Raw genomic sequence first — 22,517 nt, 5'->3', positions numbered from 1 at the left:
GGAGCAAGCACAGACTGCTGCCCTGAGCAGTGAATTGGGTGTGAATTAAATGATAAGACAAAGTTCAATGCAAGGTCACTGAGGAAGTCATGTAATAGAAGCAAGAGCAGTCTCTGAGTAATCTGAAAAGGTCTGAGGAAATTTTATTCAGGGTGTATGGTGTGTGGTTTCACAGCCAGAACAGGAGGGTGGCAAGCAGATTCATGACTGAGCACACAGAACAGTGATGTATAGATGGAAAAGCCTGGAAAAAACACTGGAAGGTTGTTTTGTTCCTGTTTTGACAGTTATATGCCCAGTTCCAGTGCCCTGGCATATGCGTGAGGTATAATTTCTGAGATTAGAGAGCCATGCTGATAGAACACTCCTGTCTGTTTCTAAAAGATCTTTATACATCCAGAAGGAATTTTGGAAATGGATAAATCACTGAGAAGTTGGTTCACATAAATAAGACTAAGAAGTATGGATCTCTGTGATGCTTAATTCACAACTCTCTTCCTCTCAGTCATTAATTTCATCTGGACTACTTCAGCCAGCAACATCAAGCAGACACAGAAGTGCTTGCAGAATTCAGTGCAAATATTTCAAACAGTGTACTGGGGGCTGTTGTTGGTAAAAGACCAAACATGGGTACTGTTTTAATTGCCTTGTGGAATCTTTTCATAAATAGTTGCATGCTTTTTGTGGATTAGCCTCACACATTTAAAGCTTTGTTTTGCCTGATACAACAAGTGCTCAACTGCACCAACAGGAATAACTTTACAAGTTTTTTCTATTTTATTAAAATCCATGTATACAGCTTCAAAAAGCAATTAGTGTTTATTTAGCTAAAATGTTTCAAATATTAATAGCAGCTTCAAAATGTTGACAAGTCCTAAAACCCAGCAAGTAACATGCTTTGATGTGTTTGTCTTCTGGCTGCTGAAGGGAGAACTGATTTAAAATGTAAATAATTAGTTTGCTTAATATTTTCTTTCAAAATGTGGAATTTTTGGGCTTTTTTTCCCCTCCAAACTGTGGTTTAAATTACATTTTATTGATATTATTTTACAATGTATCTCAAAAAAAAAATGGAGACAACTTGCTTGCTAACATCCAACTGACCTTGTTCTTGCCTTCAGGTAACTCTCTGTGCAGGTTTGGCACACGTTGGCCTCAGTGTGGCACATCTTCCTACCCATCTCTAGGCACACCAGCGACCCTGCTGAGGCCACTGCTCCATTCAGGTCAGCAGGATCATTTGGTTTATTTCAGATTAAAGTAATACATTTTTGAAGTATTGCTGCCACAATAAGGATATTTTATCTTTTAGTACGAAGGGATTAATTTACACCTTAGGTATTTCAAAATAGATCTCTAAAGATTTTTTAAAAATTTTTATTTTGCAACAAAATAGAGCAGTTCAGAGGCCTGATTCCCAGCTGGGGTAAGTCAGCTTGCAGATACTGGAGATGCTATGATGTTACAGCAGCTGAGGATTGAGATCTACAGTTTCCCTAAATATATGATGCAGATGTACAACTCACACCCACAGTGGCAACTTAACACATCTATCTGGCAGTGCATGAGCACCTCTCAGTCCCAAAGGAATCCTTCCATGCCTTACCTACAAAAATAATCTTTGAAACACTGAAAGCACAACAACTAAACCAAATCCTGTACTGCAAAGGCATGGCCAGAGAGGAATTTAGGTTCTTTCTGAAAAGAGTATAATGAAATATAGCCTTGAGCCAAACCCCAGTGATGCTCCAGCCCCTTCTGCTGCCAGCAAATCCCACGAAGGCCTGTGGGACACCAATCCTGCTGTGAAAAGGAGGTGACTGCTGAGGCAGAGGAGTCAAGAAGCTCAGGAGATACTTACCTGGCTGTTAGGGCTGCTACTGAGAGTAACTGAGAGAGGGCACACACCTGCAACCTCTCTAGCAAGCTCCTGCTCTGACCCCGTGACACTCTTAGACTGCATTTAACATCCTGCAAACCTATGAACTCTGCCCACCCGGTATCTGACACTGTGTCCTTCTGTGAGATCCTGTTTTACAAGCAGATGAAGGTTTCTAACCAGATGGCAACATTTACACATTTCAAAGTGTCATTTGACTTCTCCTCTGACATTAAAAGACACTGCATCTCCACACAGATGAGTTATTTACAATGGCAATCTCTGCACAGGCCGTGTTCAATACAGCCAGCTAACCTTGCAAAAAGATTACCTGCAAAGTCATCCCAACAGTTACTATCCAGACTGAGCAGGCTGGTAGAGCAAGCAGAGATACCTGAACAGGGGCTGTCTCCCTCAGCTAGAGACCTTAGCAAAGGAGCTTTCTGCAGCTGAGCCAAGTCCTGCAGGCTCCTCACCAGTGAGTGGAGAGTGCTGTGACAGCACAGCACCTGCCCTGCTTCAGAGGGGTGTGCCAAGACCCACACTCCTGGCTCCTGGTGGCACTGACAGGGCAGATGCCCACCTGCCTTTGTGGAAACTGAGTGGCCACTCGAACTGCCCCATTTCTGTCACAATTTGTGTAGCACAGGAGTGCCAGCACCTTTGCAGCCAGTAATAAATGAGTCAATAGGTGTGCTTTCCTCCTAAACCCATACATATAAACCAATGTTCCTCTTTATCTCAAGGGTAAAAGGAGGAAGTTCAGCTTCATTTTTTTTCAAATCAATCATGCTAAAAGCTGTTCACAGGAGGCTGAAATAGTGAGTCCCTTAGTGCCTTTCCCCTGTCCCTAGTCAATTCTAATCCCAAAATGCAGTTTAGTTACATGTGGATGTGTCATGTTTCATGAGGGTAACATATTTACAGGCTGACTGCTCTTATTTACATTGCTTTCATCTCTTCCTTTCATTGGCACTTTACAGTATCATATTATCAATTCAGCCTTTGGGAAAGAGGCCAGTGTATATAAATCTTTGAGGAAAAAAAAAAAGATCCTGAGTGAATTAGCAAGTGACAGATGGTAGGTACTGAGTCTTACCACGCTGAGGCAATCCACATGGCAGGCAGGTTGCCAGGCACAGAGCATGGCACGAACAAGTTGTGGCCTTAGAAAAACTGATGGCAAGCAATAAAAAGGCCATGAAAGCCTGCAATGAGGAAAAGAAGTGCAGCAGATAGTTCACATGTGGTCATGGTGACCAGGTGTGAAAGAACCAAGCAGCATTCCAGGCTAAAGCCCCTGGGATCCATCGGGCTGGCAGAGGGCAGCTGCACACCCCTGTACCCCTGGCAGTCTGGGGTTTACAACCACATGAGCTGGGCTCAGAGATAGCCTCAGAAAGCAGTGCAGCTTCCTGCTTTTGGGACTGGACATAGGCTGCTTTGCACCAGGCTCAAATAGCTCTGCTTAACATGTACCCTCACAGCTGGTCATTCGGCTTCACCACCCACAAGGACTCCATTTAAGCTGACTGAAACCACAGCAAAGGTGTCTCACAAAATTCCACTCTGCCAGTCCTTCACCCCACCAACAAGCAGAACAGACCTCTTCCGTAGCAGTGGCTGTGGTAGTGCTCCAACACCCAAGATCACAGGCTTCCCAGCTCAAACTCTAAAGCAGACATGAGGCACCAGCTCTCTGCCACCAAATCCTTCCTTACGAACAAGCAGCAAGCTTTTTGTACAGCATGATGGAAGGCCATGCCCAGCCAGCCACCAACTACTCCAAGGGAAGGGCTGAGTTACAATTAATGCCAGACTGGGAAGTCACTTTGCAATATGGATGTTCATTTATTTATTGTTTTATCATGGCACATCAAATGCTATGGCTGCAATATCAGAACATGGTGTCATTTATAAAATATCAGTATTATTAATACGGTGGTAAGATATTGTTAACATTTACAGAGAGGTGTATAATAATTCCATAGCTTTGCCTCAGTGACAAAATACACTGGCAAGCAGATGATGGATGGAATACAGTGACTCTTTATTATCATGGTTTTTCCTCCTTGATTACTGAATGGCCTATAATGATATCAATAATTGTTGCTGAATCTAATCCTTTCAAATATGGAAGATAGATCCTTTGCTTTTACAGTATGTGTCAGAATAAAAGAGAAGCATCTGAAAAATAAAGAAAAGGCATTTCTTTACAAAATGAGATGAAAAAATAAAACAATATAAATGGAACTTTCAAGTGTTTCTTTTTATATTTAAAGCTCTTAATAAACTGTATTTAAACATTCTTAAATAATCATTCTGTACCTTTGATTTTTTGTTTCACCTTTGGAAACAAATAGAGTAATCTCACTATAAATGTGTGCAAATAGAAAATATATAAATATATTTAAGGCCCACGTCATAAAAAGGTGGTCTCAGAATTGTCATTTTTACAATGATCAGTTGGGCTTCCTTTCATTTTGTTCTGCAAGTTATTTGAGCTCTCTTCTTTTAAGCCTTTGAAGTCCACATGCAAAGAAGAGCCAAGCACACACATACTGTCCTGTGCTTCATTTTGTAAACTGCTTGATGACACCTGTAAAACAGTCCCAATGTGACTGAACAGTGGAGTTGATGTGATCCACTTCAACAAACTGAAGTCTGCTTGGTCGACTGATGAGCTCCATGGGAATGTTGTTCCCATAGGCAATGACTCCACCTCTGAAGGGCCACACTGAACTTCATGAAACCCCATGGACCTTTCCAAAGCACTTGCTGATGAGGGGAGCTTGTTTTCCTCATACAACACAGCACCCTGGGGAGAGGCAGCTGCAGTCGGATCTGTTTTATGGTCTGCCTTTGTGTCCTCTCGGAGAAGTGACTCCCTTGTTTGAGGAGAGGCTGGCAGAGGAGTGCTTTGGTTATCAGCCTTGTAACAATCACTAGCATTTGAGGCAAGGCTCGGGGAGAAGCTGTCTGCAAAGAGTCGTGTCTGACACATTGTCTCCTTTACATTCAACTCGGTGAGAAGCTGGGCGCGAGTCTCTGGGGACAGTTTACTCAACTGGCGTCCAAGCTGAAGCTGGGTTGGGAATAGTGTTCCCTGAAGGGTTCTGTACAGGAATCTGCAAGATGACAACAGGTATGTGAGAAGAAATGAAAGAGGGAAATACCCAATACATTATTAAGGGAAAACATCCAAGACAAAAGTACAACACAGAAAAATAAGACAGTTCTATGTGCTGTCCCTATGCTCCACACAAGAAAGCTTGCAGATGGACAGTTCTGGATGCTGTGCTAATATTTTGATGAATAACTTAATAGGCAGTGTAATAAATCTGTATCTTTAGCCAGTGATCCACCTTGTGATTACACACAGTCTGTCATCTTTCCTGATGAGGAAAGGCAATAAGGGTAAGTCTGCAGAGCAAGCTTCCTAGATCTACAAATAAGCAAGTATCTTCACAACATACTATCAGAATTAGGGTACTGTGCATTTTATGTGAGCATGGACTGAATCCAGAAGTATCACAGAAAATCTCACAGGGTAGCAAACCTCTGCATGGCAGGAGGTTTGACCAACAGTCTACAATTATCCCATTCCTGTGGTCTTTGGCCAGGAGCTGTGGTCTGTTCCTGCGGTCAGGAGCACAGAACAGGTTAGACAACCTGACTTCAAATAATCAGCTGCTGAAAGAAACTCAGTTGGCTGTTAGACAAAACAAAAGATGGGGAGTGGAAAATGTTCTTGCTCTCCCAATCATATGCATGGAGTGCCTGTACATACAAAACAAGACACGACAGAAGATACAATACCTGGGCAGCAATGCAACAACTGGTGATATAATGCAAGTGAAATAGAACATAGGGTCTCCCATCAGCCTTTCCATGGTCCAGTAGGGATTGGATGGAGGATGGCAGACTGGGCAAGACGCATTGTAAACCAGAGCCACAAAGAAAAATAAAATTATACTGAAGATGCAAGATGACCAGTGGAGAAAAGTCTAGAACAAAAACCAAAAAAATCAACAACATAAGTATAATGATTCTTTATTTATTCTGAGAAGTTTGCTGTGACTTATATTAAAACTCCTTAATTTCTGGAGTCAAATCCATGCACAGCAAAGAGTTTAGAGACTTGTATATTTAAAAATTCTTATAAATACAACACTACAAAGCTGTTTGCAGACCATATTTTAAAACCCTTTCCATGCTTTTTTAAAATGCCTGCTAAAAACAAAATATGCTGAGGGAAAGGAGCAACCATCTTATGTTTTTGAAAGGTGGCACTAAGAGAAGAATTATGTCTATGCCAGTGGCTGGCATACATCTATGTAGGCTGTGGGTACCTTACCCAAGTTTTGGTTTCAATAGCCAAATGCAGGATGATGGTGAAAAGAGCTATTGTGGTGATGGGAGTTCCCCAGGAGAAGATATCCACCTCTGAATCATAGAAAGTCTGTAAGAAAGAAGACAGAATTTAGCCCAAGCTGTGTTGCCAGTTCTCCTCCAAATGCTTGAAATAGAATGGCTTAAACCAAACACTTACAAAATAGGGGATGAAGAAGCAAACCAGGCTTTGATACATAGCATCAATCATGTTCATCCAAAACATGTGTGGTTGGTACTCCTGTGTTGTTAAAAAAAACATTAAGAAGATCAGATCATAATGAAGATCCTCTCTGCCAGGATAGGTATTTTGAGGGGATATTTCAAGGGCAGTTTTAAGGGCTTGGGAAAATAGCTTCATAACTTTGCCAATCATTTAGCTACCCAGGGGGGTGAAGCATGAACAGCCTACCTACAAGTCACTCTTTTCTGGGGTATTTTGCCTCTTTTCTTTTTTTTTTTTTTTTTTTTTTTTTTCTTTTTTTTTTTTTTTCTTTTTTTTTTTTTTCCTGGCAGAGGATGTAATTTTAATCTGATTCTCAGGACAGGTAACATTTATGAAGGTGCCCTTTTTCATGCACTACAGTCAGACCACTAATGAACATGAATAAATGGGTTCTACATCACATAAGCACAAGCACAAGCACAGGGTATTGGTATTTATTGGCAGAAGAGAAAACAGAAAATGCACATGTACTTAGAGAACATTCACAATAAAGGTCTTTAGTGGCAATTTATGCAGCAATGTATGCTACAAATATTTATATAAAACATATATATATATATATATATATACACATATCTCTAATTATGTGCATAAAATTGCTTGCTAAAAACCAATATTAAACTAACATTTTGGTTTACAGAAATATACCATTGCAGGGATATGGATGGTCATATAACAGACCTAGATATAAAGAAAAATAGTTTATAAATGGAAAAATGGTTGTATAATTTTGATATATATTCTACATCTCCAACAACTGGGTTGATCAGGTCTTCTTCCTTTTATGGAAAATATCATTGCAGACTAAAAATGGGAATGGAAAGATGCTTAGAAAGAATTATGGTGTTACTTGGCCTCCTGAACTAACATGGTTAATTACTGCATCAGGTTGCTCAGAGGGATTGTGGAATCTCCAGTGCTGGAGACATTCAGAACTGGACTAGTTAAAGACCTGAGAAACCTCATTGTAGTTTGAAGCTGTTTTGACCAGGGGTCCAGATCAGATGGCCTCCAGAGCCATCTAAACTATTCTATAATACTATAGGCCCTTTTTGAAAGAGATCCCACCCCAAACAAGATTTTTAAGTTTTTAAAATCCCTTTTTAGGTAACTATAAAGGGAATACGATCTATAGATTAAAAAAAACCCAAAAAAGAAACAAACAAACAAAACAAAAAAAAAACCAAAAACAAAGAAAGAAAAAAACAAACAAACTTAGAATGATTTCTGGGCTTCTCTATGAGAAATATCTGTACTGTGAACCTGGGAGACTTCTCAGTTTGCCAGCTGAAGACAGGCAGGCATAACTTCCCAACAAGCCTTAAGGCATTACAAGATTTCTATCATCCTAAAAATGTGCAAGAGAGGAAGGTATTAATAGTACAGATCTTTCAAGTGTGATGCACTGAAACAGAAGAAATGTAGAAAACAGAAAACAACAGATGAAAAGGACAGAGTTTGGACTAATGGGCTAAAATACGTTATACGCAAATTCTCCTTTCATCTTTCCAGGAGGGTATCTAGCAACGCTACTACATATGTGGGGTACCAAATACACGTGTACACTTGGAGGCAAAAACCACTTACTGTGTCCTCCAAGAGGACAGCTTTGTAAGACATTTTTAAGAAGGCTTTTGCCTTCAAAATAAGGTCCCCATATAGATAGTTTTGCCAAACAGCAAGATTTTCCCACGGTACACTGTACCTGTAATTACCAGGAATGGTTTGGCTCAAATTCCTCCTGCAATTCCTTTTGTTTTCATTGTGCAATTCAAGCAGATGGGGACAAGGTGTTTTCAATAGATATTTCAGCTGAATCTGTCATCTGTGACTACCTCCCTCAGAGACTAAGTTTAAGTGCTTACTACCAAGGCCATCTTTCTCTTCTTTTTGTAAAGGGCTGGAAGCTGAAGTTTTGAGTAACAACTGTGAGTTTATTCTGTAAAAGCCTGCACTAGCTACAAAGTGCAATCTGTTTTATTTTTTTGGTTATTTGTGAGCCTGGACCATGAAGGAGGTGTTCAGTTTAGGTTGAATTAAATAATCCAGCCTTCTCTCCTGACACATATTAAAAATATGGCTGGTTGGGGCTTTTTTGTTAGTGTGCCTTTTGTTTAGGTGTACTTTTGGCATTTTGACTCAGATAAGAAGTACCACAGAGTAATAACACTGACTTCTCAGGCTGGTTTTCAGTCAAAACTAAAGATGTTCAGGAAAGAAATTGCAGCAATCAAGAAGTTTTTACCTCCATATTCTGTCCACTTTTATAAAGCTGAGGTACAGCAATTAACACTTCAGCTGGCACATCCTTATCCAGCACACCAGTAACCAGTTGTGGAAGAGAAGAGAAGAATAAATTAAAGAAGATCAGATACCACTGATCAATCATTGATGAGCCAGAGAATCCGCAGTAGAACTGGTACCAGAAGAGAAGGGCCACAAACATCTGAAACAGAACAAGCAATGCTGTAAATATAACAAGATAAGGATGATCATCCTCCCACTGTGTTCTGAAACCATTCTGATTCCAGCTCTGCAAGAACTTATCTATGAATGCTGAACACGTGAGCAATCCTTGTGAGGATGCCTGCTCTTTAACTCACTTCCTGATGCATGGACCACTTGGATAAGCTGCAAACATCTGGCACACCTGCAACTCTTTGTGCTACTGCAACCTTAGATCTTGGGCATCACACAAAATTAACTTTCAGTTCAAGTGAAACATTGAGGTGCAATGTAACTAACTGTAAAAAGCTCTCCCAACCACCACTGATCTCTAGGTAAATGAGTACTGATGTCACAGCACTTACACAGCTACTGTAAGAACAAGAATTGACACAATAATGTCCTCTGCTGGCTGCATATGTTTTGGGAGACTTCTGCAGTCTACAACAGATAAATGCAGAGCTTTTTCTCAAGATCAACATGAGACCAGTAGCAGTAAGGAAGGTGAAACGGTAAGGTCTAGAAAAGTCATCTTAACTATTCAATCTTTGTGCTTTGACACCCAGCAAATTAGCAGTGCTGTAAAGATTCCTCAACTTCCCTTCTTCTTCAGCTCGAGAAAGAAATCAGCTGCATACACAGATGCAGAGGGGTTGTTCATCTACTTGGGTTGGAATCACCCAAAAAGAAACAAACCACACAACTCGTTTTTTCTACAATGTCTTCAGCATGGAGAATCCAGAGGGTTCAATAAATGTGCTGATTTCAGATGCTGATGAAGGATTTGAGGCCTAGAAAAAGATAGCCAGCTTCCTAGAGAAGGAAATAAATTCCTGGGCTTGGTTCTCCTAAAACTAAAATTTTTATTATTCTTTGTAAAGTGATTAAAACCAGAAAACTGCTGGAAACTGTTGAGGGTTTTCCTCCTTTTAATGATGAAGATGGGAAATGACATGACCTCTCACTTCCTCTTCTTTTTGTATTCTGTTCTCAAAAAGCTTTCAGTCAGATGGAGTATGTTAATCCTTCATGAATTTTAGATATACAGAGAAAAACACAGATCTGTTGTATCTGTGTGCCCAAATGTGATTGAAAATTAAACATAGAAGGAAAAAAGAAGCTATGGTGTGCTTAGTCAGTGAAAGCTGCTTTAAGGAGAGTAAACCTGTCTTCTAAAGGGGAATTGCCAGAGAATAGGAGGAAAGTCCTGCAGTACACAAATGTACATATGTGTATGTGTGTGTGTGTGTGTGTATACACACATGTACACATAAAGTAGATAAATGCTCAGGGAAAGTTCACATACTACATTGAAGTGGCTTGTATATGAGCAGCAAATACACCTCACTCTTAGTGAACCCATTCTATAAATTACCCTAAGGAAAGTTAAATGGTAGTACTTTTCTAAACAACCTCTAGAAATGTTTCTGTAAGTGTATTTCAAGAAAAATATCTTCCTATGGCCCAAACAAGACTGAGTTACCAAAGCTTACCCTCTTCAGTACAGTTGTCTGGGACATGGCAGTTTCATTCCAAAATTGAACATATTTTGAAAATTATTTCTTCTCCACACCAAAACAAAAAACAAATTTCTTGAGTAATTTCTCAAAAAGAAATTACAATAAATATGTGAATTTATGTACTTTTTTCTTGTTGTTTTAAAACAAAATGCAGCTAATCCTGGACATGGTGAATTTTCTCTCTTGAGCCTTGCTAACCTGCCTTGGAAAAAATTTGGTTCTGGCAAAAATAGGTAGTTTGATGAAAATACAGTCAGCTGAAAATCTTCTTACCACCTCTACTATGGGTCTTAATAGTGCTGCTGAAGAAAGCTTTACAAATAAATGAAGCTTAAATCAGATCTTTTTCTCCTGAAATTTTATTTTGTATTAAACAAGTTTTTTATTTTATTTCAAATGTTCTGTCTTGCCTCTGTGTATTACCTCTCTGAAAAAGACAAAACAAATTTACATAAAGATTTTAAGTAAAAAAGGTTTCCCTTCTTCCCCTGCCAGATGAGACTGTTTTATGAATGTGGTCCCAGAGAGAATTTCTCAGTGAATGAAGTATATGTTAAAAAATTTTCAGTGCTGCCTTGCAGAGACAATGTATAAACAGGAAGATGTGCAGGTAAAATTTTGTTTATGTGAAATCCCTTTTCATCAAGCTCAGATATTGCCAGTCATGCTATGTTTTAGTTTATATTTTACTTGTATTTTTATCATCTCCATGAAGCTAAACATCTTCTTGGATAAGTCATCTAAGTTTTGAAATGACTTTTGCAGCAATGTGAAGATTAAATTGTAAATTAGCTAGGTTCTAGTGGAGAATGGAAAATTTCATAGTATGAACAAATGGGGAAAGAAACCACTTAAGCAAACAGAAAACTTGCAGAACATCTGCAGTGTAGGTATCTTGACTTTCTGTGGAGAACCATCCAGAATAGTCTCCTTGCAGAAGGTTCAGGTGCTCCTATCTTTCCATTTTTGACAATCTTTCCTTAAGGGCAGGCACTGTGTCAGACAAATTCATGTCTATATGCTGGATATCCAGCTACAGTTTTGAGTCAGAAGCAACAAGTATTTCTCAGGAAGCTTCGAAGGCTGCCAAAACACAGCCAACACAAACAGATCTCTTCAGTTATTTTCTAGCCTTGAGGCAGTAGCTTCTGAAAATGTCTTATTAAAAATGGCATGAGAAATAATACTTGTAATCAAGGGCAGTTGTACCACAGAAAATGGAAGATTTTACCCAAGCTGAACAAAAGCATTGATGTATAAGCAGCATCTCTGGCTGCTGATTGCTGTAGTGTCTTATGTGCATTACTTGTGGGTTTATTTTTTTAATTTTTAGTATAATATTGTTATGCATACAGCTCTTGGAAGTTCAGATTTGAGAGTGTCAATGGGTACCTTGGAAACATCCAGCACTAAGGGTGGGAGTACAGATGTTCAGCATCACTCAGGATTAAGTCTTAAAACTGATGCATCTGAACACCACCACGTTTCACTGCTGTACTTCAACAGGTGGCTCTCCACTCAGTGCAGCATTACTTAAATCTGCTTGCTATCTCTGACTCAAGCAGCAGCTCAGATTACAAAGTCCCTTCATTCTTCTGTGTCTGAAAGGGCACTTGCATGCAGTCCCTGCTCTGACCACAGAATGTATTTAAACATGCTTGTTTTAACAAAAAGACACTTCATTAATCCTTTAGCACCCTTTGGTATTCTGGTGATGTTCAAAATTTTGAGCAAATAATTGTTTTCCTCTGAAAAAAATTGAGGATTAGATTAAAATTGGAAAGCAACTTTTACAAAACTGAAAGCCACTTTTCTTCTGATACTGAGGACAAAATCCAGTCTCCTGCACACAATTCATGCATTGCCCTTTGGAGCAAACAGAGATATGAGAGTTCTATCTCTCCTCTTTTTCTTGCTTCTTCATATGCCTTGCTCCCAAAGTGATTTGTAGCTGTTGCAAGTGAACAAATATATGTGCCTGCCAGTGACTCCCACCCAGCTGGTGGTATTCTTGGTTTCCTTGTTAGGCTGTTTTCAATCAATCAACTTTGTATTCCAATATCAATGCAAAGGGCCTTTGTTGAGGCCAAGGAGTTGAGCTGCTTCTGGCTCACTGCCCAGTACTGGATTGAGTCCTGTTTCATACACCAGGGAGAAACACAGTCCCGTCATCTGTTCTTTACCACCGTGTGCTTCCTTTCTAATGAACTCTTTTGATTAGTTGGAAATAAGATAAATCAAGGAAAAAAACCTTCCCAGTCTCTGCATCTGAGACACAGAGAGGACTCAAATTATCTCAAGGCACTAGGAAATATGTACAGTGATTCATAAACAATGATGAGATACAGTCAGGAAGAGAAAACACACTCAACTGCTACTTGGGACCAATGTTGGATGACTTTGGCATTGAAGACTCCCATATCCAGCCAGCTAAATTCTGCAAAACTGCTCAGTAAAGAAACTTTTCTTCAGCAGTGCTTGTTATTTGTGTTACCTAATTTGCACATTCAGCAGCACACTGTAGCTGTTATGGAGTGGGTCCCGTATTTCTGCAAATGGCAGCCAGCTGTCTTTCAGCTCTGCAAATTTCTTTGCAGCTTATTTATAAACCATTTGAAGGCTGACCTAATGCTCACTTAGCACAAAATAAACCCTGGAAACATGTGGTGCCATAAAGCTGCCAAGTCAAACACTTACTGCATTTTTGTAGAAGAAATACAGCACCATGTTGGCGAGTCGGGAATAACACCAGTGGCCATGAACAAGCAAAAGCTTCTCCAAATGCCTGAACCTCGGGATTGCAAAGTCGCTCGCCATCACCGCCTTTAATGAAACAAAGGTTGGAATCATTATTGTGAAGCACCACCTTCAACACTAACAATGAATCTAGTCATCTTCTCACCTTCTGCAGGCAGTGGAAGTTGTACTCATGAAGAATGAAACTCATGACTCTGCTTATGAAGTGCAGCTATTGCTGCATGGATCTGAAATACCCATGAGCTAATGTGGCAGGACACACAAGGCAACCCAGTCCTCATCCAGAGGAGATTACAGCCTACACTGCAGATGGTGATAAGCAACAACAAAAAGCAGGAGGTGGGAGAATGGCTGGCAATTGCAGTTGCACGAGCATGAAGGCCCAGGGTTCATGTGTGAAGACCCTGGCGGCTGTATCTTTGTCTGTAAAAACTACAGTGTACTTACAGGGCAAAATGAATTTCCAGAGAATAAGATAAGAACAGCACAATTAAGTGGTTGCATCATAATGATTTGACTTTAAAAGAAGAAAAACAATAAAAATATTAGTTTTAATTTAATTTGCAGACCTGGTTTATACAGTTTACTTGGCTGTCCTGAGATACCAGTATTTTGAGGGATTTTTAAAATCACACATTTTCTGTAACTGTGTATGTGTATTTTCTGTTACTGTGTAACTGAGAAAAAATCACACTAGATGAGAGTCTGGGACTGTGCAGATTGTCAGATGACATTGACAAAATGAATCACAGTTTCTCTCTAATTCTGACTAAATTTCAGGGTACTGTATATCTAGATGAGACCAACTTGTGCTATCAGGTGTGTTTCATGATTTTCCTTATCCCTAAGATCACACTAAGATTTAATTTAGTATTATTTTACATTTCTTTTTCTGTTTTGGTATCACCTTTCTTCTCACAATTCAGTTCAGCAAAAACAAGAGGAAAGGTGAAAACCTCCAAAGGAGCAGTATCTTCCTTACGCTCTGCTGGATATATTTTGGCTGTATTTTTAAATGAGAGACATATTTCCTTTTAAGTTTTCGTAATTATCTTTCTTGGTAAAACATCAAAAGGGCTTAGTTTTCCCAAGTAGGTGCTTGTAGAAGCTAATAAAATCAACTCTAAAACAGTATGCAAGAGAAGGTGTAAAAATGCATTGCAATTTAAGCAGTAGATATATATGAGGACTGAGAAACTTTTTAATATGTTGACACATCCTAGGATTTCTCAAGTACTGAGACACAGTTGTTATAACCTCCGTGCACAGAAGTCTGATTTGTCTTGCAGACACACAGCTATCTTGCAGTTTGAGGAGAAAACAGCTATGCTATGTCTGCTTCCTTGTCCTCCACCCCATCTCAGCCTATTCCAATGTCAAAACAAACCCGTTAGCTTCATTTGTGCTTCTAACATAGTATTTCTCAGCAGGCTCTGAGAAGTGTCACGATTTTTTTCTTTTTTTATTCCATTTTTATTATGGTGAGGAACATAGAGAGAAAGATATGTTATCCAGTTACATTTGCATGTTTACTTAGGCTCAAAATACCCACTTGATTTTCACATTTATTTTTTTTTCTTCCGCTCCACATGCTTCCACAGAATGTGGAAAGAAAATAAATCAGACAGTATTGCTGTCTTAGGCATCTAAATGCTCAACACCTTCTGAGTACCTGCATGTGTGCAATTCTGACAGTTGTTCCTATTAAAGAGGTCTGTGTGGGTCCTTAGGACTTGCAGTAAGGGAAGGATCTATAAACATTTTCCACTCTGCTGAACTCTCATTTAGAAATAAAATCAGGTACTTTAATGAGTTAATGAGAAAACAGCTTTCAGACCTGGATACACTGCAAAAGCCAGAGGATTTGAGAACCAGTTATAAGTGTATGAGCTGAACTGAAAGTGGCATAAAGGGGCAAGGAGTAAAAAAAATGCTATGAACAGTTTATGTCTGTCTAGCATTAGGAAAAAAAGCATCAGAATTAATACATATATGATGGAGCTTATTGGTAAGTTCATAAGAGGTGGTAAGACCCAAGAAAAATGTTTGCAGCATATTTTTTTGAATTTATAGGTTTAGAGGGGAGCCCACAAAACCAACCTTCTCTGAGCTCTCTGAAGCTTGGACTATCTGCAGGATTTGAAAATGCATACGCATTGAAAAATGCATGACAAATAAGAAAAATATCCACTGACTTTTCTCCAGTGACCTGTCCTAGCTTCTGCTGATCAGGAGTCAGAAAATGCATAAAGTTGATACCCAAGTTCATAGCTCAATTACATTTTTGTTTTATAAGCTTTTTTGTGTCGACCCAAATAAATTACAGTGTTCATGAAATCCCATTAAATAAAACTCTACAGCCAACTTGTGCACTGTGTGAAGGAGGCCTCTCTTCCCTTTTGAGCAAAACATCCAGCCAATGTTGCAAAAAATGCAATTTGGGTCAGAGAACCACCCACTGGTAACTAAGTTAAGGAGCATGCTCATCTGCTCAGGTCCTCAGGATGGAAACACTTCCCACTTTCCTGGTAGAGCTATTTGACATATACTCAGCTACTCTGTTTTCTCTTGCAATCAGCCTGCCCAAATACAAGGCGGGTTGTGGAAATAAGGTATCCTTCTCATTCTCTGTGTCTTACTGCCACGTCTGGTCCTAACACTGCAACTGATCTGCACTAGCAGTAGAGGAGGCTGATATAATACATACATCCTATACAAATACATCCTCTCTTCTGGGGCTGAGAGAAATACCTCTTACACAGGGGTAAATGCAGTAATCACAGGTGGAACACATCCAGGAGACTACAAGGCAAGCACCTGCTATTCCCTGTGACTGGAAATGTGGCCAAACCAAGACTTGCTATAAGGTGTAAGGAGCAGTGGTTCTGCAAAGGGCCACAATTTCTACTTTATTTACTGTTTTGCTGTCTGAATAAGCTGAGTGAGTGAGATGTGTGGGTGGCTGGGCTAAGGGTCACCACCACACCATACAACTAGCTACATCAGTTGTACTGGCTTGCACAGCCACTCCATAGAAGAAGTATACCCAAGCAATACAGGAGAGAGGGGAATAACATGAACCTTTATTTCTTAAATAATGCATAGTTGAGTTTTTTCTTTCTCCTTTAAACAATTATTTAGCAAATTATTTCTTTAATCATATTGCTTAGAGAGATCTGGTAAGTTCAATCTTCTGAGAAGTCAGAGCGCTTCTAAACTTATCATAGATCTCAGAACAAGTGTGAGCTCAAACTCAAGCTGCGAGAGCCCTTATAAGACAAAACTGGCACTGGCACTCCTCAGCACAAATGCTGCTTTTCCTTTACTTGTGCTGACTATCCAGAGGCAGTCTGAACAATCTGACCTATAGGAAGTGGCTGTTTCATGCCTTCATGGGAGTGCTTGCCACTGGATGAGCAACATTACCTGCATGCCTTCTTGACCAGAAATCCCCACACCAACATCTGCCACTTGGATCATGCTGACATCATTAGCACCATCACCTAAAGATGACAAAATGCAGTTTTGCTGTCACTAGCAGACCAACAACAGCTGGCAGCAACAAAACAAAGGAAAAACAGTTGTTATTGAGTGTTGGTTGAGTATAGTGAGAGAGACATTTACTAAGTGTTGGTTGTTTATAGTAAGGAAGATGTGCAGTAGGAGAGGATACACCTTTAGAATATAAGGTTCAAAGCTTGCAAAGTTTCCAAGACATTCTGATCTTTTTAGACATTTTTATCACAGGAAAATAACAATAAAACAAATCCATCTCTTTTAATAATACCTAAAATTTAGGTATCAGGCCTGAACTACACCAATAGTAAACAGTAGAATGATGAGAATAAGCATTCCCAATACTTCTGCTTCCTGATTAAGAGTCTGCCTGCAATCAGGTATGACTAAGAATTAAATGTGCAAGAAGGCCTAAAGCCAATGAAAATGTCTACACTGTAAAAAATACTAAAAAAGTTAAAATGATGAATGAAAGAAAAAGTCAAGAGAGTAGGGTTGACCAGTCCAAGATTTTCAGTACATGCAAGACTGGTAGATTTAATTGGAATGGTTGCAGAGCCACCACCCCCTACTCTGCTTCTAATTATGATCTCACAAGTGATAGGTGCTGTAGACAGGATAGCAGAATGAGATATGTATCTAGTTCTTAACGTCTTACATTTACAGCCAGGGTACTAATGGAAAATGATGTGTTAGGTTATGGCAAGACACTTGGTTTTAAACTTCAGTGGCTGAGGTTCTCACCACATGTTACCAGTCTCCTTGCTGTTGGCACATGTAAGAGTGGGATCCACTCACCAAAGCTGATGTCTTTGTGACTGTGTGATACAGAATCAGAGAATCACAAGGTTGGAAGAGACCTTCAAGATAATCAAGTCCAACCCATGCCCTTAACACCTCAACTAAACCATGGCACTGAGTGCCATACCCAATCTTTTTTTAAACACATCCAGGGATGGTGACTCCACCACCTCCCTGGGCAGACTATTCCAGTACTGTATCACTCTTTGTGTAAAAACTTTCTCCTAACATCCAACCTATATTTCCTTTTGTGCAGCTTAAGACTGTGTCCTCTCATTCTGTCAGCCGCTGCCTGGAGAGCGAGACCAACCCCCACCTGACTACAAGGAAGTAGTCCTTCCTTTCAGGGAGTTGTAGAGAGTGATAAGGTCACCCCTGAGTCTCCTTTTCTCCAGGCTACAACCTAAGTTAGCTCACGTTGGTTAAAAGGGAGGATGCATACAGCTAGGCTTTAAGCCAGAGCAGGAGCTTAAGCTCAACTTGTAGGCTCAAGATGCTCAGAAAGAATGAACATACAAGCTGTCCAGTCTCCACTACTGTTTTAAGCATTCTGGATAATTCAAGTTAATGAGCCAGATGTTTTTTTTACAACATATGCAAATTATTATGTCCACAGTCAGTTAGCCAAAGATATAAATTCAGTGGGAGGGAGGCATATTTGAGCAAGATATAATACATTCAGCATGAAGATTGTAATAATCAGCACATATTTGGTGATGTTGATGTCACACAAGTCTGGCAATTTTTTATGTACTTAGGGTTTCTCACGGGCAGGTCCCACCCATGTGTGTTCCAGACATAATTTACCAACACAGATAGATGAAAACAAGGGTATTTCTGACAGTATATGCTGAAATCATATCTTCAAATGAAACAGGAACCTAAACTTGAGATAGGGTAAGAAGAGCTGATTGACTTGTGTAAAAATCATAGAAACATGGAAGATCCTGTCAAACTTAAGAGAGATGGACTGCCAAAATCTCCCCTTTGCCAGTTGAGTGATTAGGTGGGAAGTGTAAGTGTTGTTATGATACCAGTTGTAAATCCACTCTCTATAATGACAAGGCCAAGTCATAGCCTGTGCTGTATGGGTGACTTGTGATGATAAACACAAAACCTTGAGTTTAGGCATGATTGGATGAAACAGCACTGAGTACAGTATTTTTGGGTGTAATACAGTGATTGCAAAATGGTGTTTTGCCCAGCATAAGATAACCCAGTTCTTCACAGCTGTGTTTAGACATGTCAAAACCTCTTAGCATAACTAGGTCCTGATTATCTAACTTCTGAAGGAAGAAATCCCAAATACTACTCCAGAGCTTTATCCTGGTTTTGAGTAAGTATGTTAGAATAAATATATTAGAATTGTTCAACATGTTTCCTGACAAAACTGGAAGGCTGCTTAACTTGTGAGGCAGCTGGGAGGGTCCTGTTGCATGTCAAAAAAAATCAAAATTTTCAAGACACAGTATACATCAAGGCAGACTAGTATGAACTGAGGTATTTACCTATTGCCAAGGTCATTGCTTTGAGTTTGTCTCTGACTAGTTTCACTACCATGCTCTTTTGGAGTGGGGTTGAGCGACAGCACAGGACTGAACGGCATCGCTTGGCTAGTGCAAGGAATTTATCTTCTAGTGTGGGTTCCAGGGCATAAGCTAGAGTCCTTCCATCAATGACTAGGCCCAAGCTGGAAAGCACAGGGGAAGAAGGTGGATAGAGAGGGGTGAACCCAACAGTCATGTTTCCAGTAGCTCCGTCTATTGTGTTGTTTGAAAACTTAGACTCTACGCATTGCAGACACTGCTCCAGCAAGACAGCACATGTCTCCTGAAAAGAAATTCAAAATAAAAGTGCTTGAGAAAAAAGAATATGTATTCAAAAGCTTCTGTTTGCTGTATGTTTAGGCATAACTAATATGGGGAATGTATTATTTGCTATGCTGTTGAAGTTTTAATTTCTAATAATCTTCTACTTGTTCTGAACACACTTAACTCTTGCAGAAGGTATGACAACAGTAAAGAGTAGAAAGGCTTAAAATCTAATTCTTCTTTAACATGTACTTTTGTATGCTAAATTTCTTTTAGCTCCTTCTCAGAATAACAGTGCTGAGAAATGATATATAATTGGTACCAAGTTAAGTATGGTGATGAACACCATTACGGTGATGAACACCATGTATACGCCCACAACTCAGATCAAAGAGTTATGCATTGTTAAAGGCCAATTAAAGGTTATTTAAGCTGAAATCTCTCTCCTAGCCATACTCAACTAGAAGATGTTATTGAGAATATAAGAATATTTAAAAGAAATGCTATTGGTCTTACAGAAAAGTATGACTAAAAAGAAAAACCATGGAAAATTAATTTACCAGTTCAGTTGATACACCCAAGAATGGAAATTGCTGTTATCTTTTCTTCCTTTTTGAAAGAAATTGGAGCTGAATACTGATGGCCTACCTCTCCTCTGCTGATCTGAAGTCCAATTTTATCACCCCTTAAAAGGACTACAGCACTATCAGTCTGGTTCCTTGTATGTTAGACAATATCAGTAAACTCTTTGTGACTGCTTGCAACAAACTGAGCACAGGAAAGATCAGTAATTCAGAAGGATTAGAAAAGGTCTGTTAGGAAGCAAGGCATTATTGTAGATGTGGTTTTCTGCCTCTCAGTGTTAGTGTCAAAATTTAAATATTGCTTCTATCTCCAGAGAAAAAGCCACCTGAGAAAACATGAATGACTGAGTTATCTAAATACTACATTTCAGTGCATAAAGCAAAGCACAATTTCTCAACAGGTTATTAATTGCCTTCTTTCTCAACATGTACTTAATAACAGGTTGCTTTTAGACCCATTAGTGCCAATACACAGAAATAGGGATGTTTTGAGAATGCATACCAAAGAAAGTGATTTATGCTGCTAGGGCATATTTTCATTCATGGTGGAGTTCACTGCACACAGTTATATATTTTCAGTAAGGTAATGATACATGAGGCTATGGTTTAGAAGCATGATTCACTGAAAAGTATTCAAAGCCATGTCCTACCTGAAAATTATAGCTGAAGCAGAAAAAGAAGCAAAAAAAAAAAAAAAAGGAAAAGGAAAAAAGCCATCAAACTTTTAATTGTAACAAGTTGAAAATAAAGCAAAACTTGTATATTGGATCTGCTTACTGGTGATTCAGCATTCAAAGTGATAATTTCTTCATCATGATCTAGTAGCTTGCAGGCATATGCAATATTAACAGCTGTTTCTTGCTTGTCTCCAGTAAGAACCCAGATCTGCAACCCAGCTTTGCGCAAGCGCGCGATGGTTTCTGGAACACCATCCTGCAAGCGGTCCTCTATGCCAGTTGCACCTAAGCACATAAAAAAGGCAAAATATTCCATATTAAATGAACATTTAGGGCTGCCCTTGAATTTTAAGCTTAGATTACAAAAAAAAACCAAAAAACCACCCACAAAACCAGACCAGCAGCCACTTTTACTAGGAGACAGCTAAACTACCAATAGTTGCAAGATTTGGGCAGCTTTTGGGGGTATTGAGAAGGAAGAAAAGAAAGTAGCTGTGGTAAACAGTTGTAAATAACAAATCCAGAATTCAAAATGTCAAAAGCCACCAGATGCCACTCCTAGTTCCAGAGGTTCACAAGGCTTATTGTCTCTGTGCTCTATATCTATATTATTTCTGCTGAATGTTGCTAGAGAAGTATTGGTCCTTGGAGATAATTTCAGTTCCTAAAGGTCTTAACTGCCTTTTCTCAGCAAGAAGAGAGTGGGTCACTAGAAATTTCTCTTTTGAAGGGGACTAATAGCAGGACGGCAGATTGGCAACAGATTAGACTGCAAACATAAACCTTTTAGTGCCTTGTTGCTGCTCTTGACTCTTGCAGAAAGATGCTAGTGCCCAAATGAGATATAGCAGAGAATAAATCATAAATCTGTTGACCATGATGTGACAGTAAAATGTGCATTTTCATGCTTTCAATGCATCTTTCTACCTGTTACAAGACATTGGGTATCTGTTTTAAGCTTACATAAATCAATTGACTGAGACAAGATTTTCATATATATGAGAAGTGGCAAAAAGGCACTCAGGACCAAGCTCTGTGTCACCACTGGTACATCAGTATTCCACTGAGTGTCAGAGAGACTTCAATGTGAGGAAATGCAAACCCTGCCACTAGCAAATGAGGAAGTGACAGACATACAAGTTACCTGGAACAACAGGAAAAATAAAATAAACTTTTCTCAGCTAATTATTTCTTCTATGGTTCTTCCTTGAAAAAAAAGAATTAACAATAGAAGTCCCCTTAACTCTGAGCACCAGTCATGAAAACACATTCTTAGGGAAATGTTGGGAAAGCTATTGCTATCCAAATAAAGAAAAATATATTCCATACTGAATTTTTACTCCCACAACCTAATGATTACTGATCATTGCAGGTTACAAACCACATTAAGAGGCTCTTAGGGAATGACTGAACTGATCGTTTACTACTGGCCAGATTGCCAGAGCTCACTTTTTTCTTTTTTTTTTTTTTTTTTTTTAATCTCAGAGTGCAGCCAGAGCCAACAGGTACACCCATGGTGGGATCTTGATTACTCTGGTCTGAATTAGGCAACTCATGCCCCCCTTTAAGTCAGGGAAGAGAACCAGACACTTTAAGGGCATGATTCATCTAATCCTAAAGCAGATATCTAAGTCAGATCAAATGAACTACACTTTTTTGTCTTCTCATTTTGTCTTCTCATCTATATGTCGAGCCTTAAAGATCTGTAGTAGACGCATTAGAAGTTGGGTGAGGTGGATCTGTCTCCCAGATCCATGCTGGCAATTAGTGAACATCTTTGAACATCTCAGCTTAAAAGAGTATGATTTACCTCTTGCAATACTTTTTTACATACACTGGTTTTAACTGCACCCCCCTGCCATAGAATACACAGGCCCTGAGTGCATGCGCTGAACCTGGTGTATATGAA

The 22,517-nt window shown here is 39.4% G+C and overlaps 1 protein-coding gene across 1 annotated transcript in view; it reads right to left on the bottom strand.

Moving 5' to 3' along the window:
- Window positions 1–3,706: 3,706 nt before the first annotated feature.
- The window catches only part of ATP10A (ATPase phospholipid transporting 10A (putative)), a 110,354-nt gene continuing 91,543 nt past the window's right edge, over window positions 3,707–22,517 (bottom strand). The window contains exons 13-21 of the mRNA XM_066545200.1: window positions 20,709–20,893; window positions 19,045–19,366; window positions 16,646–16,722; window positions 13,160–13,285; window positions 8,743–8,943; window positions 6,432–6,512; window positions 6,237–6,341; window positions 5,699–5,886; window positions 3,707–5,007 (exon numbers count right to left, since the gene is read on the bottom strand). Of these exons, the coding sequence (XP_066401297.1) occupies window positions 4,302–5,007; window positions 5,699–5,886; window positions 6,237–6,341; window positions 6,432–6,512; window positions 8,743–8,943; window positions 13,160–13,285; window positions 16,646–16,722; window positions 19,045–19,366; window positions 20,709–20,893 (1,991 nt within the window). The 3' untranslated portion in view covers window positions 3,707–4,301. The remainder of the gene's footprint in view (window positions 5,008–5,698; window positions 5,887–6,236; window positions 6,342–6,431; window positions 6,513–8,742; window positions 8,944–13,159; window positions 13,286–16,645; window positions 16,723–19,044; window positions 19,367–20,708; window positions 20,894–22,517) is intronic.

This window comes from Molothrus aeneus, chromosome 2 (genome assembly GCF_037042795.1).
Source record: "Molothrus aeneus isolate 106 chromosome 2, BPBGC_Maene_1.0, whole genome shotgun sequence".
NCBI lineage: Eukaryota > Metazoa > Chordata > Aves > Passeriformes > Icteridae > Molothrus > Molothrus aeneus.
Note: the sequence above shows the minus strand (reverse complement) of the source record. Positions and strands in the feature narration are given on the sequence as shown.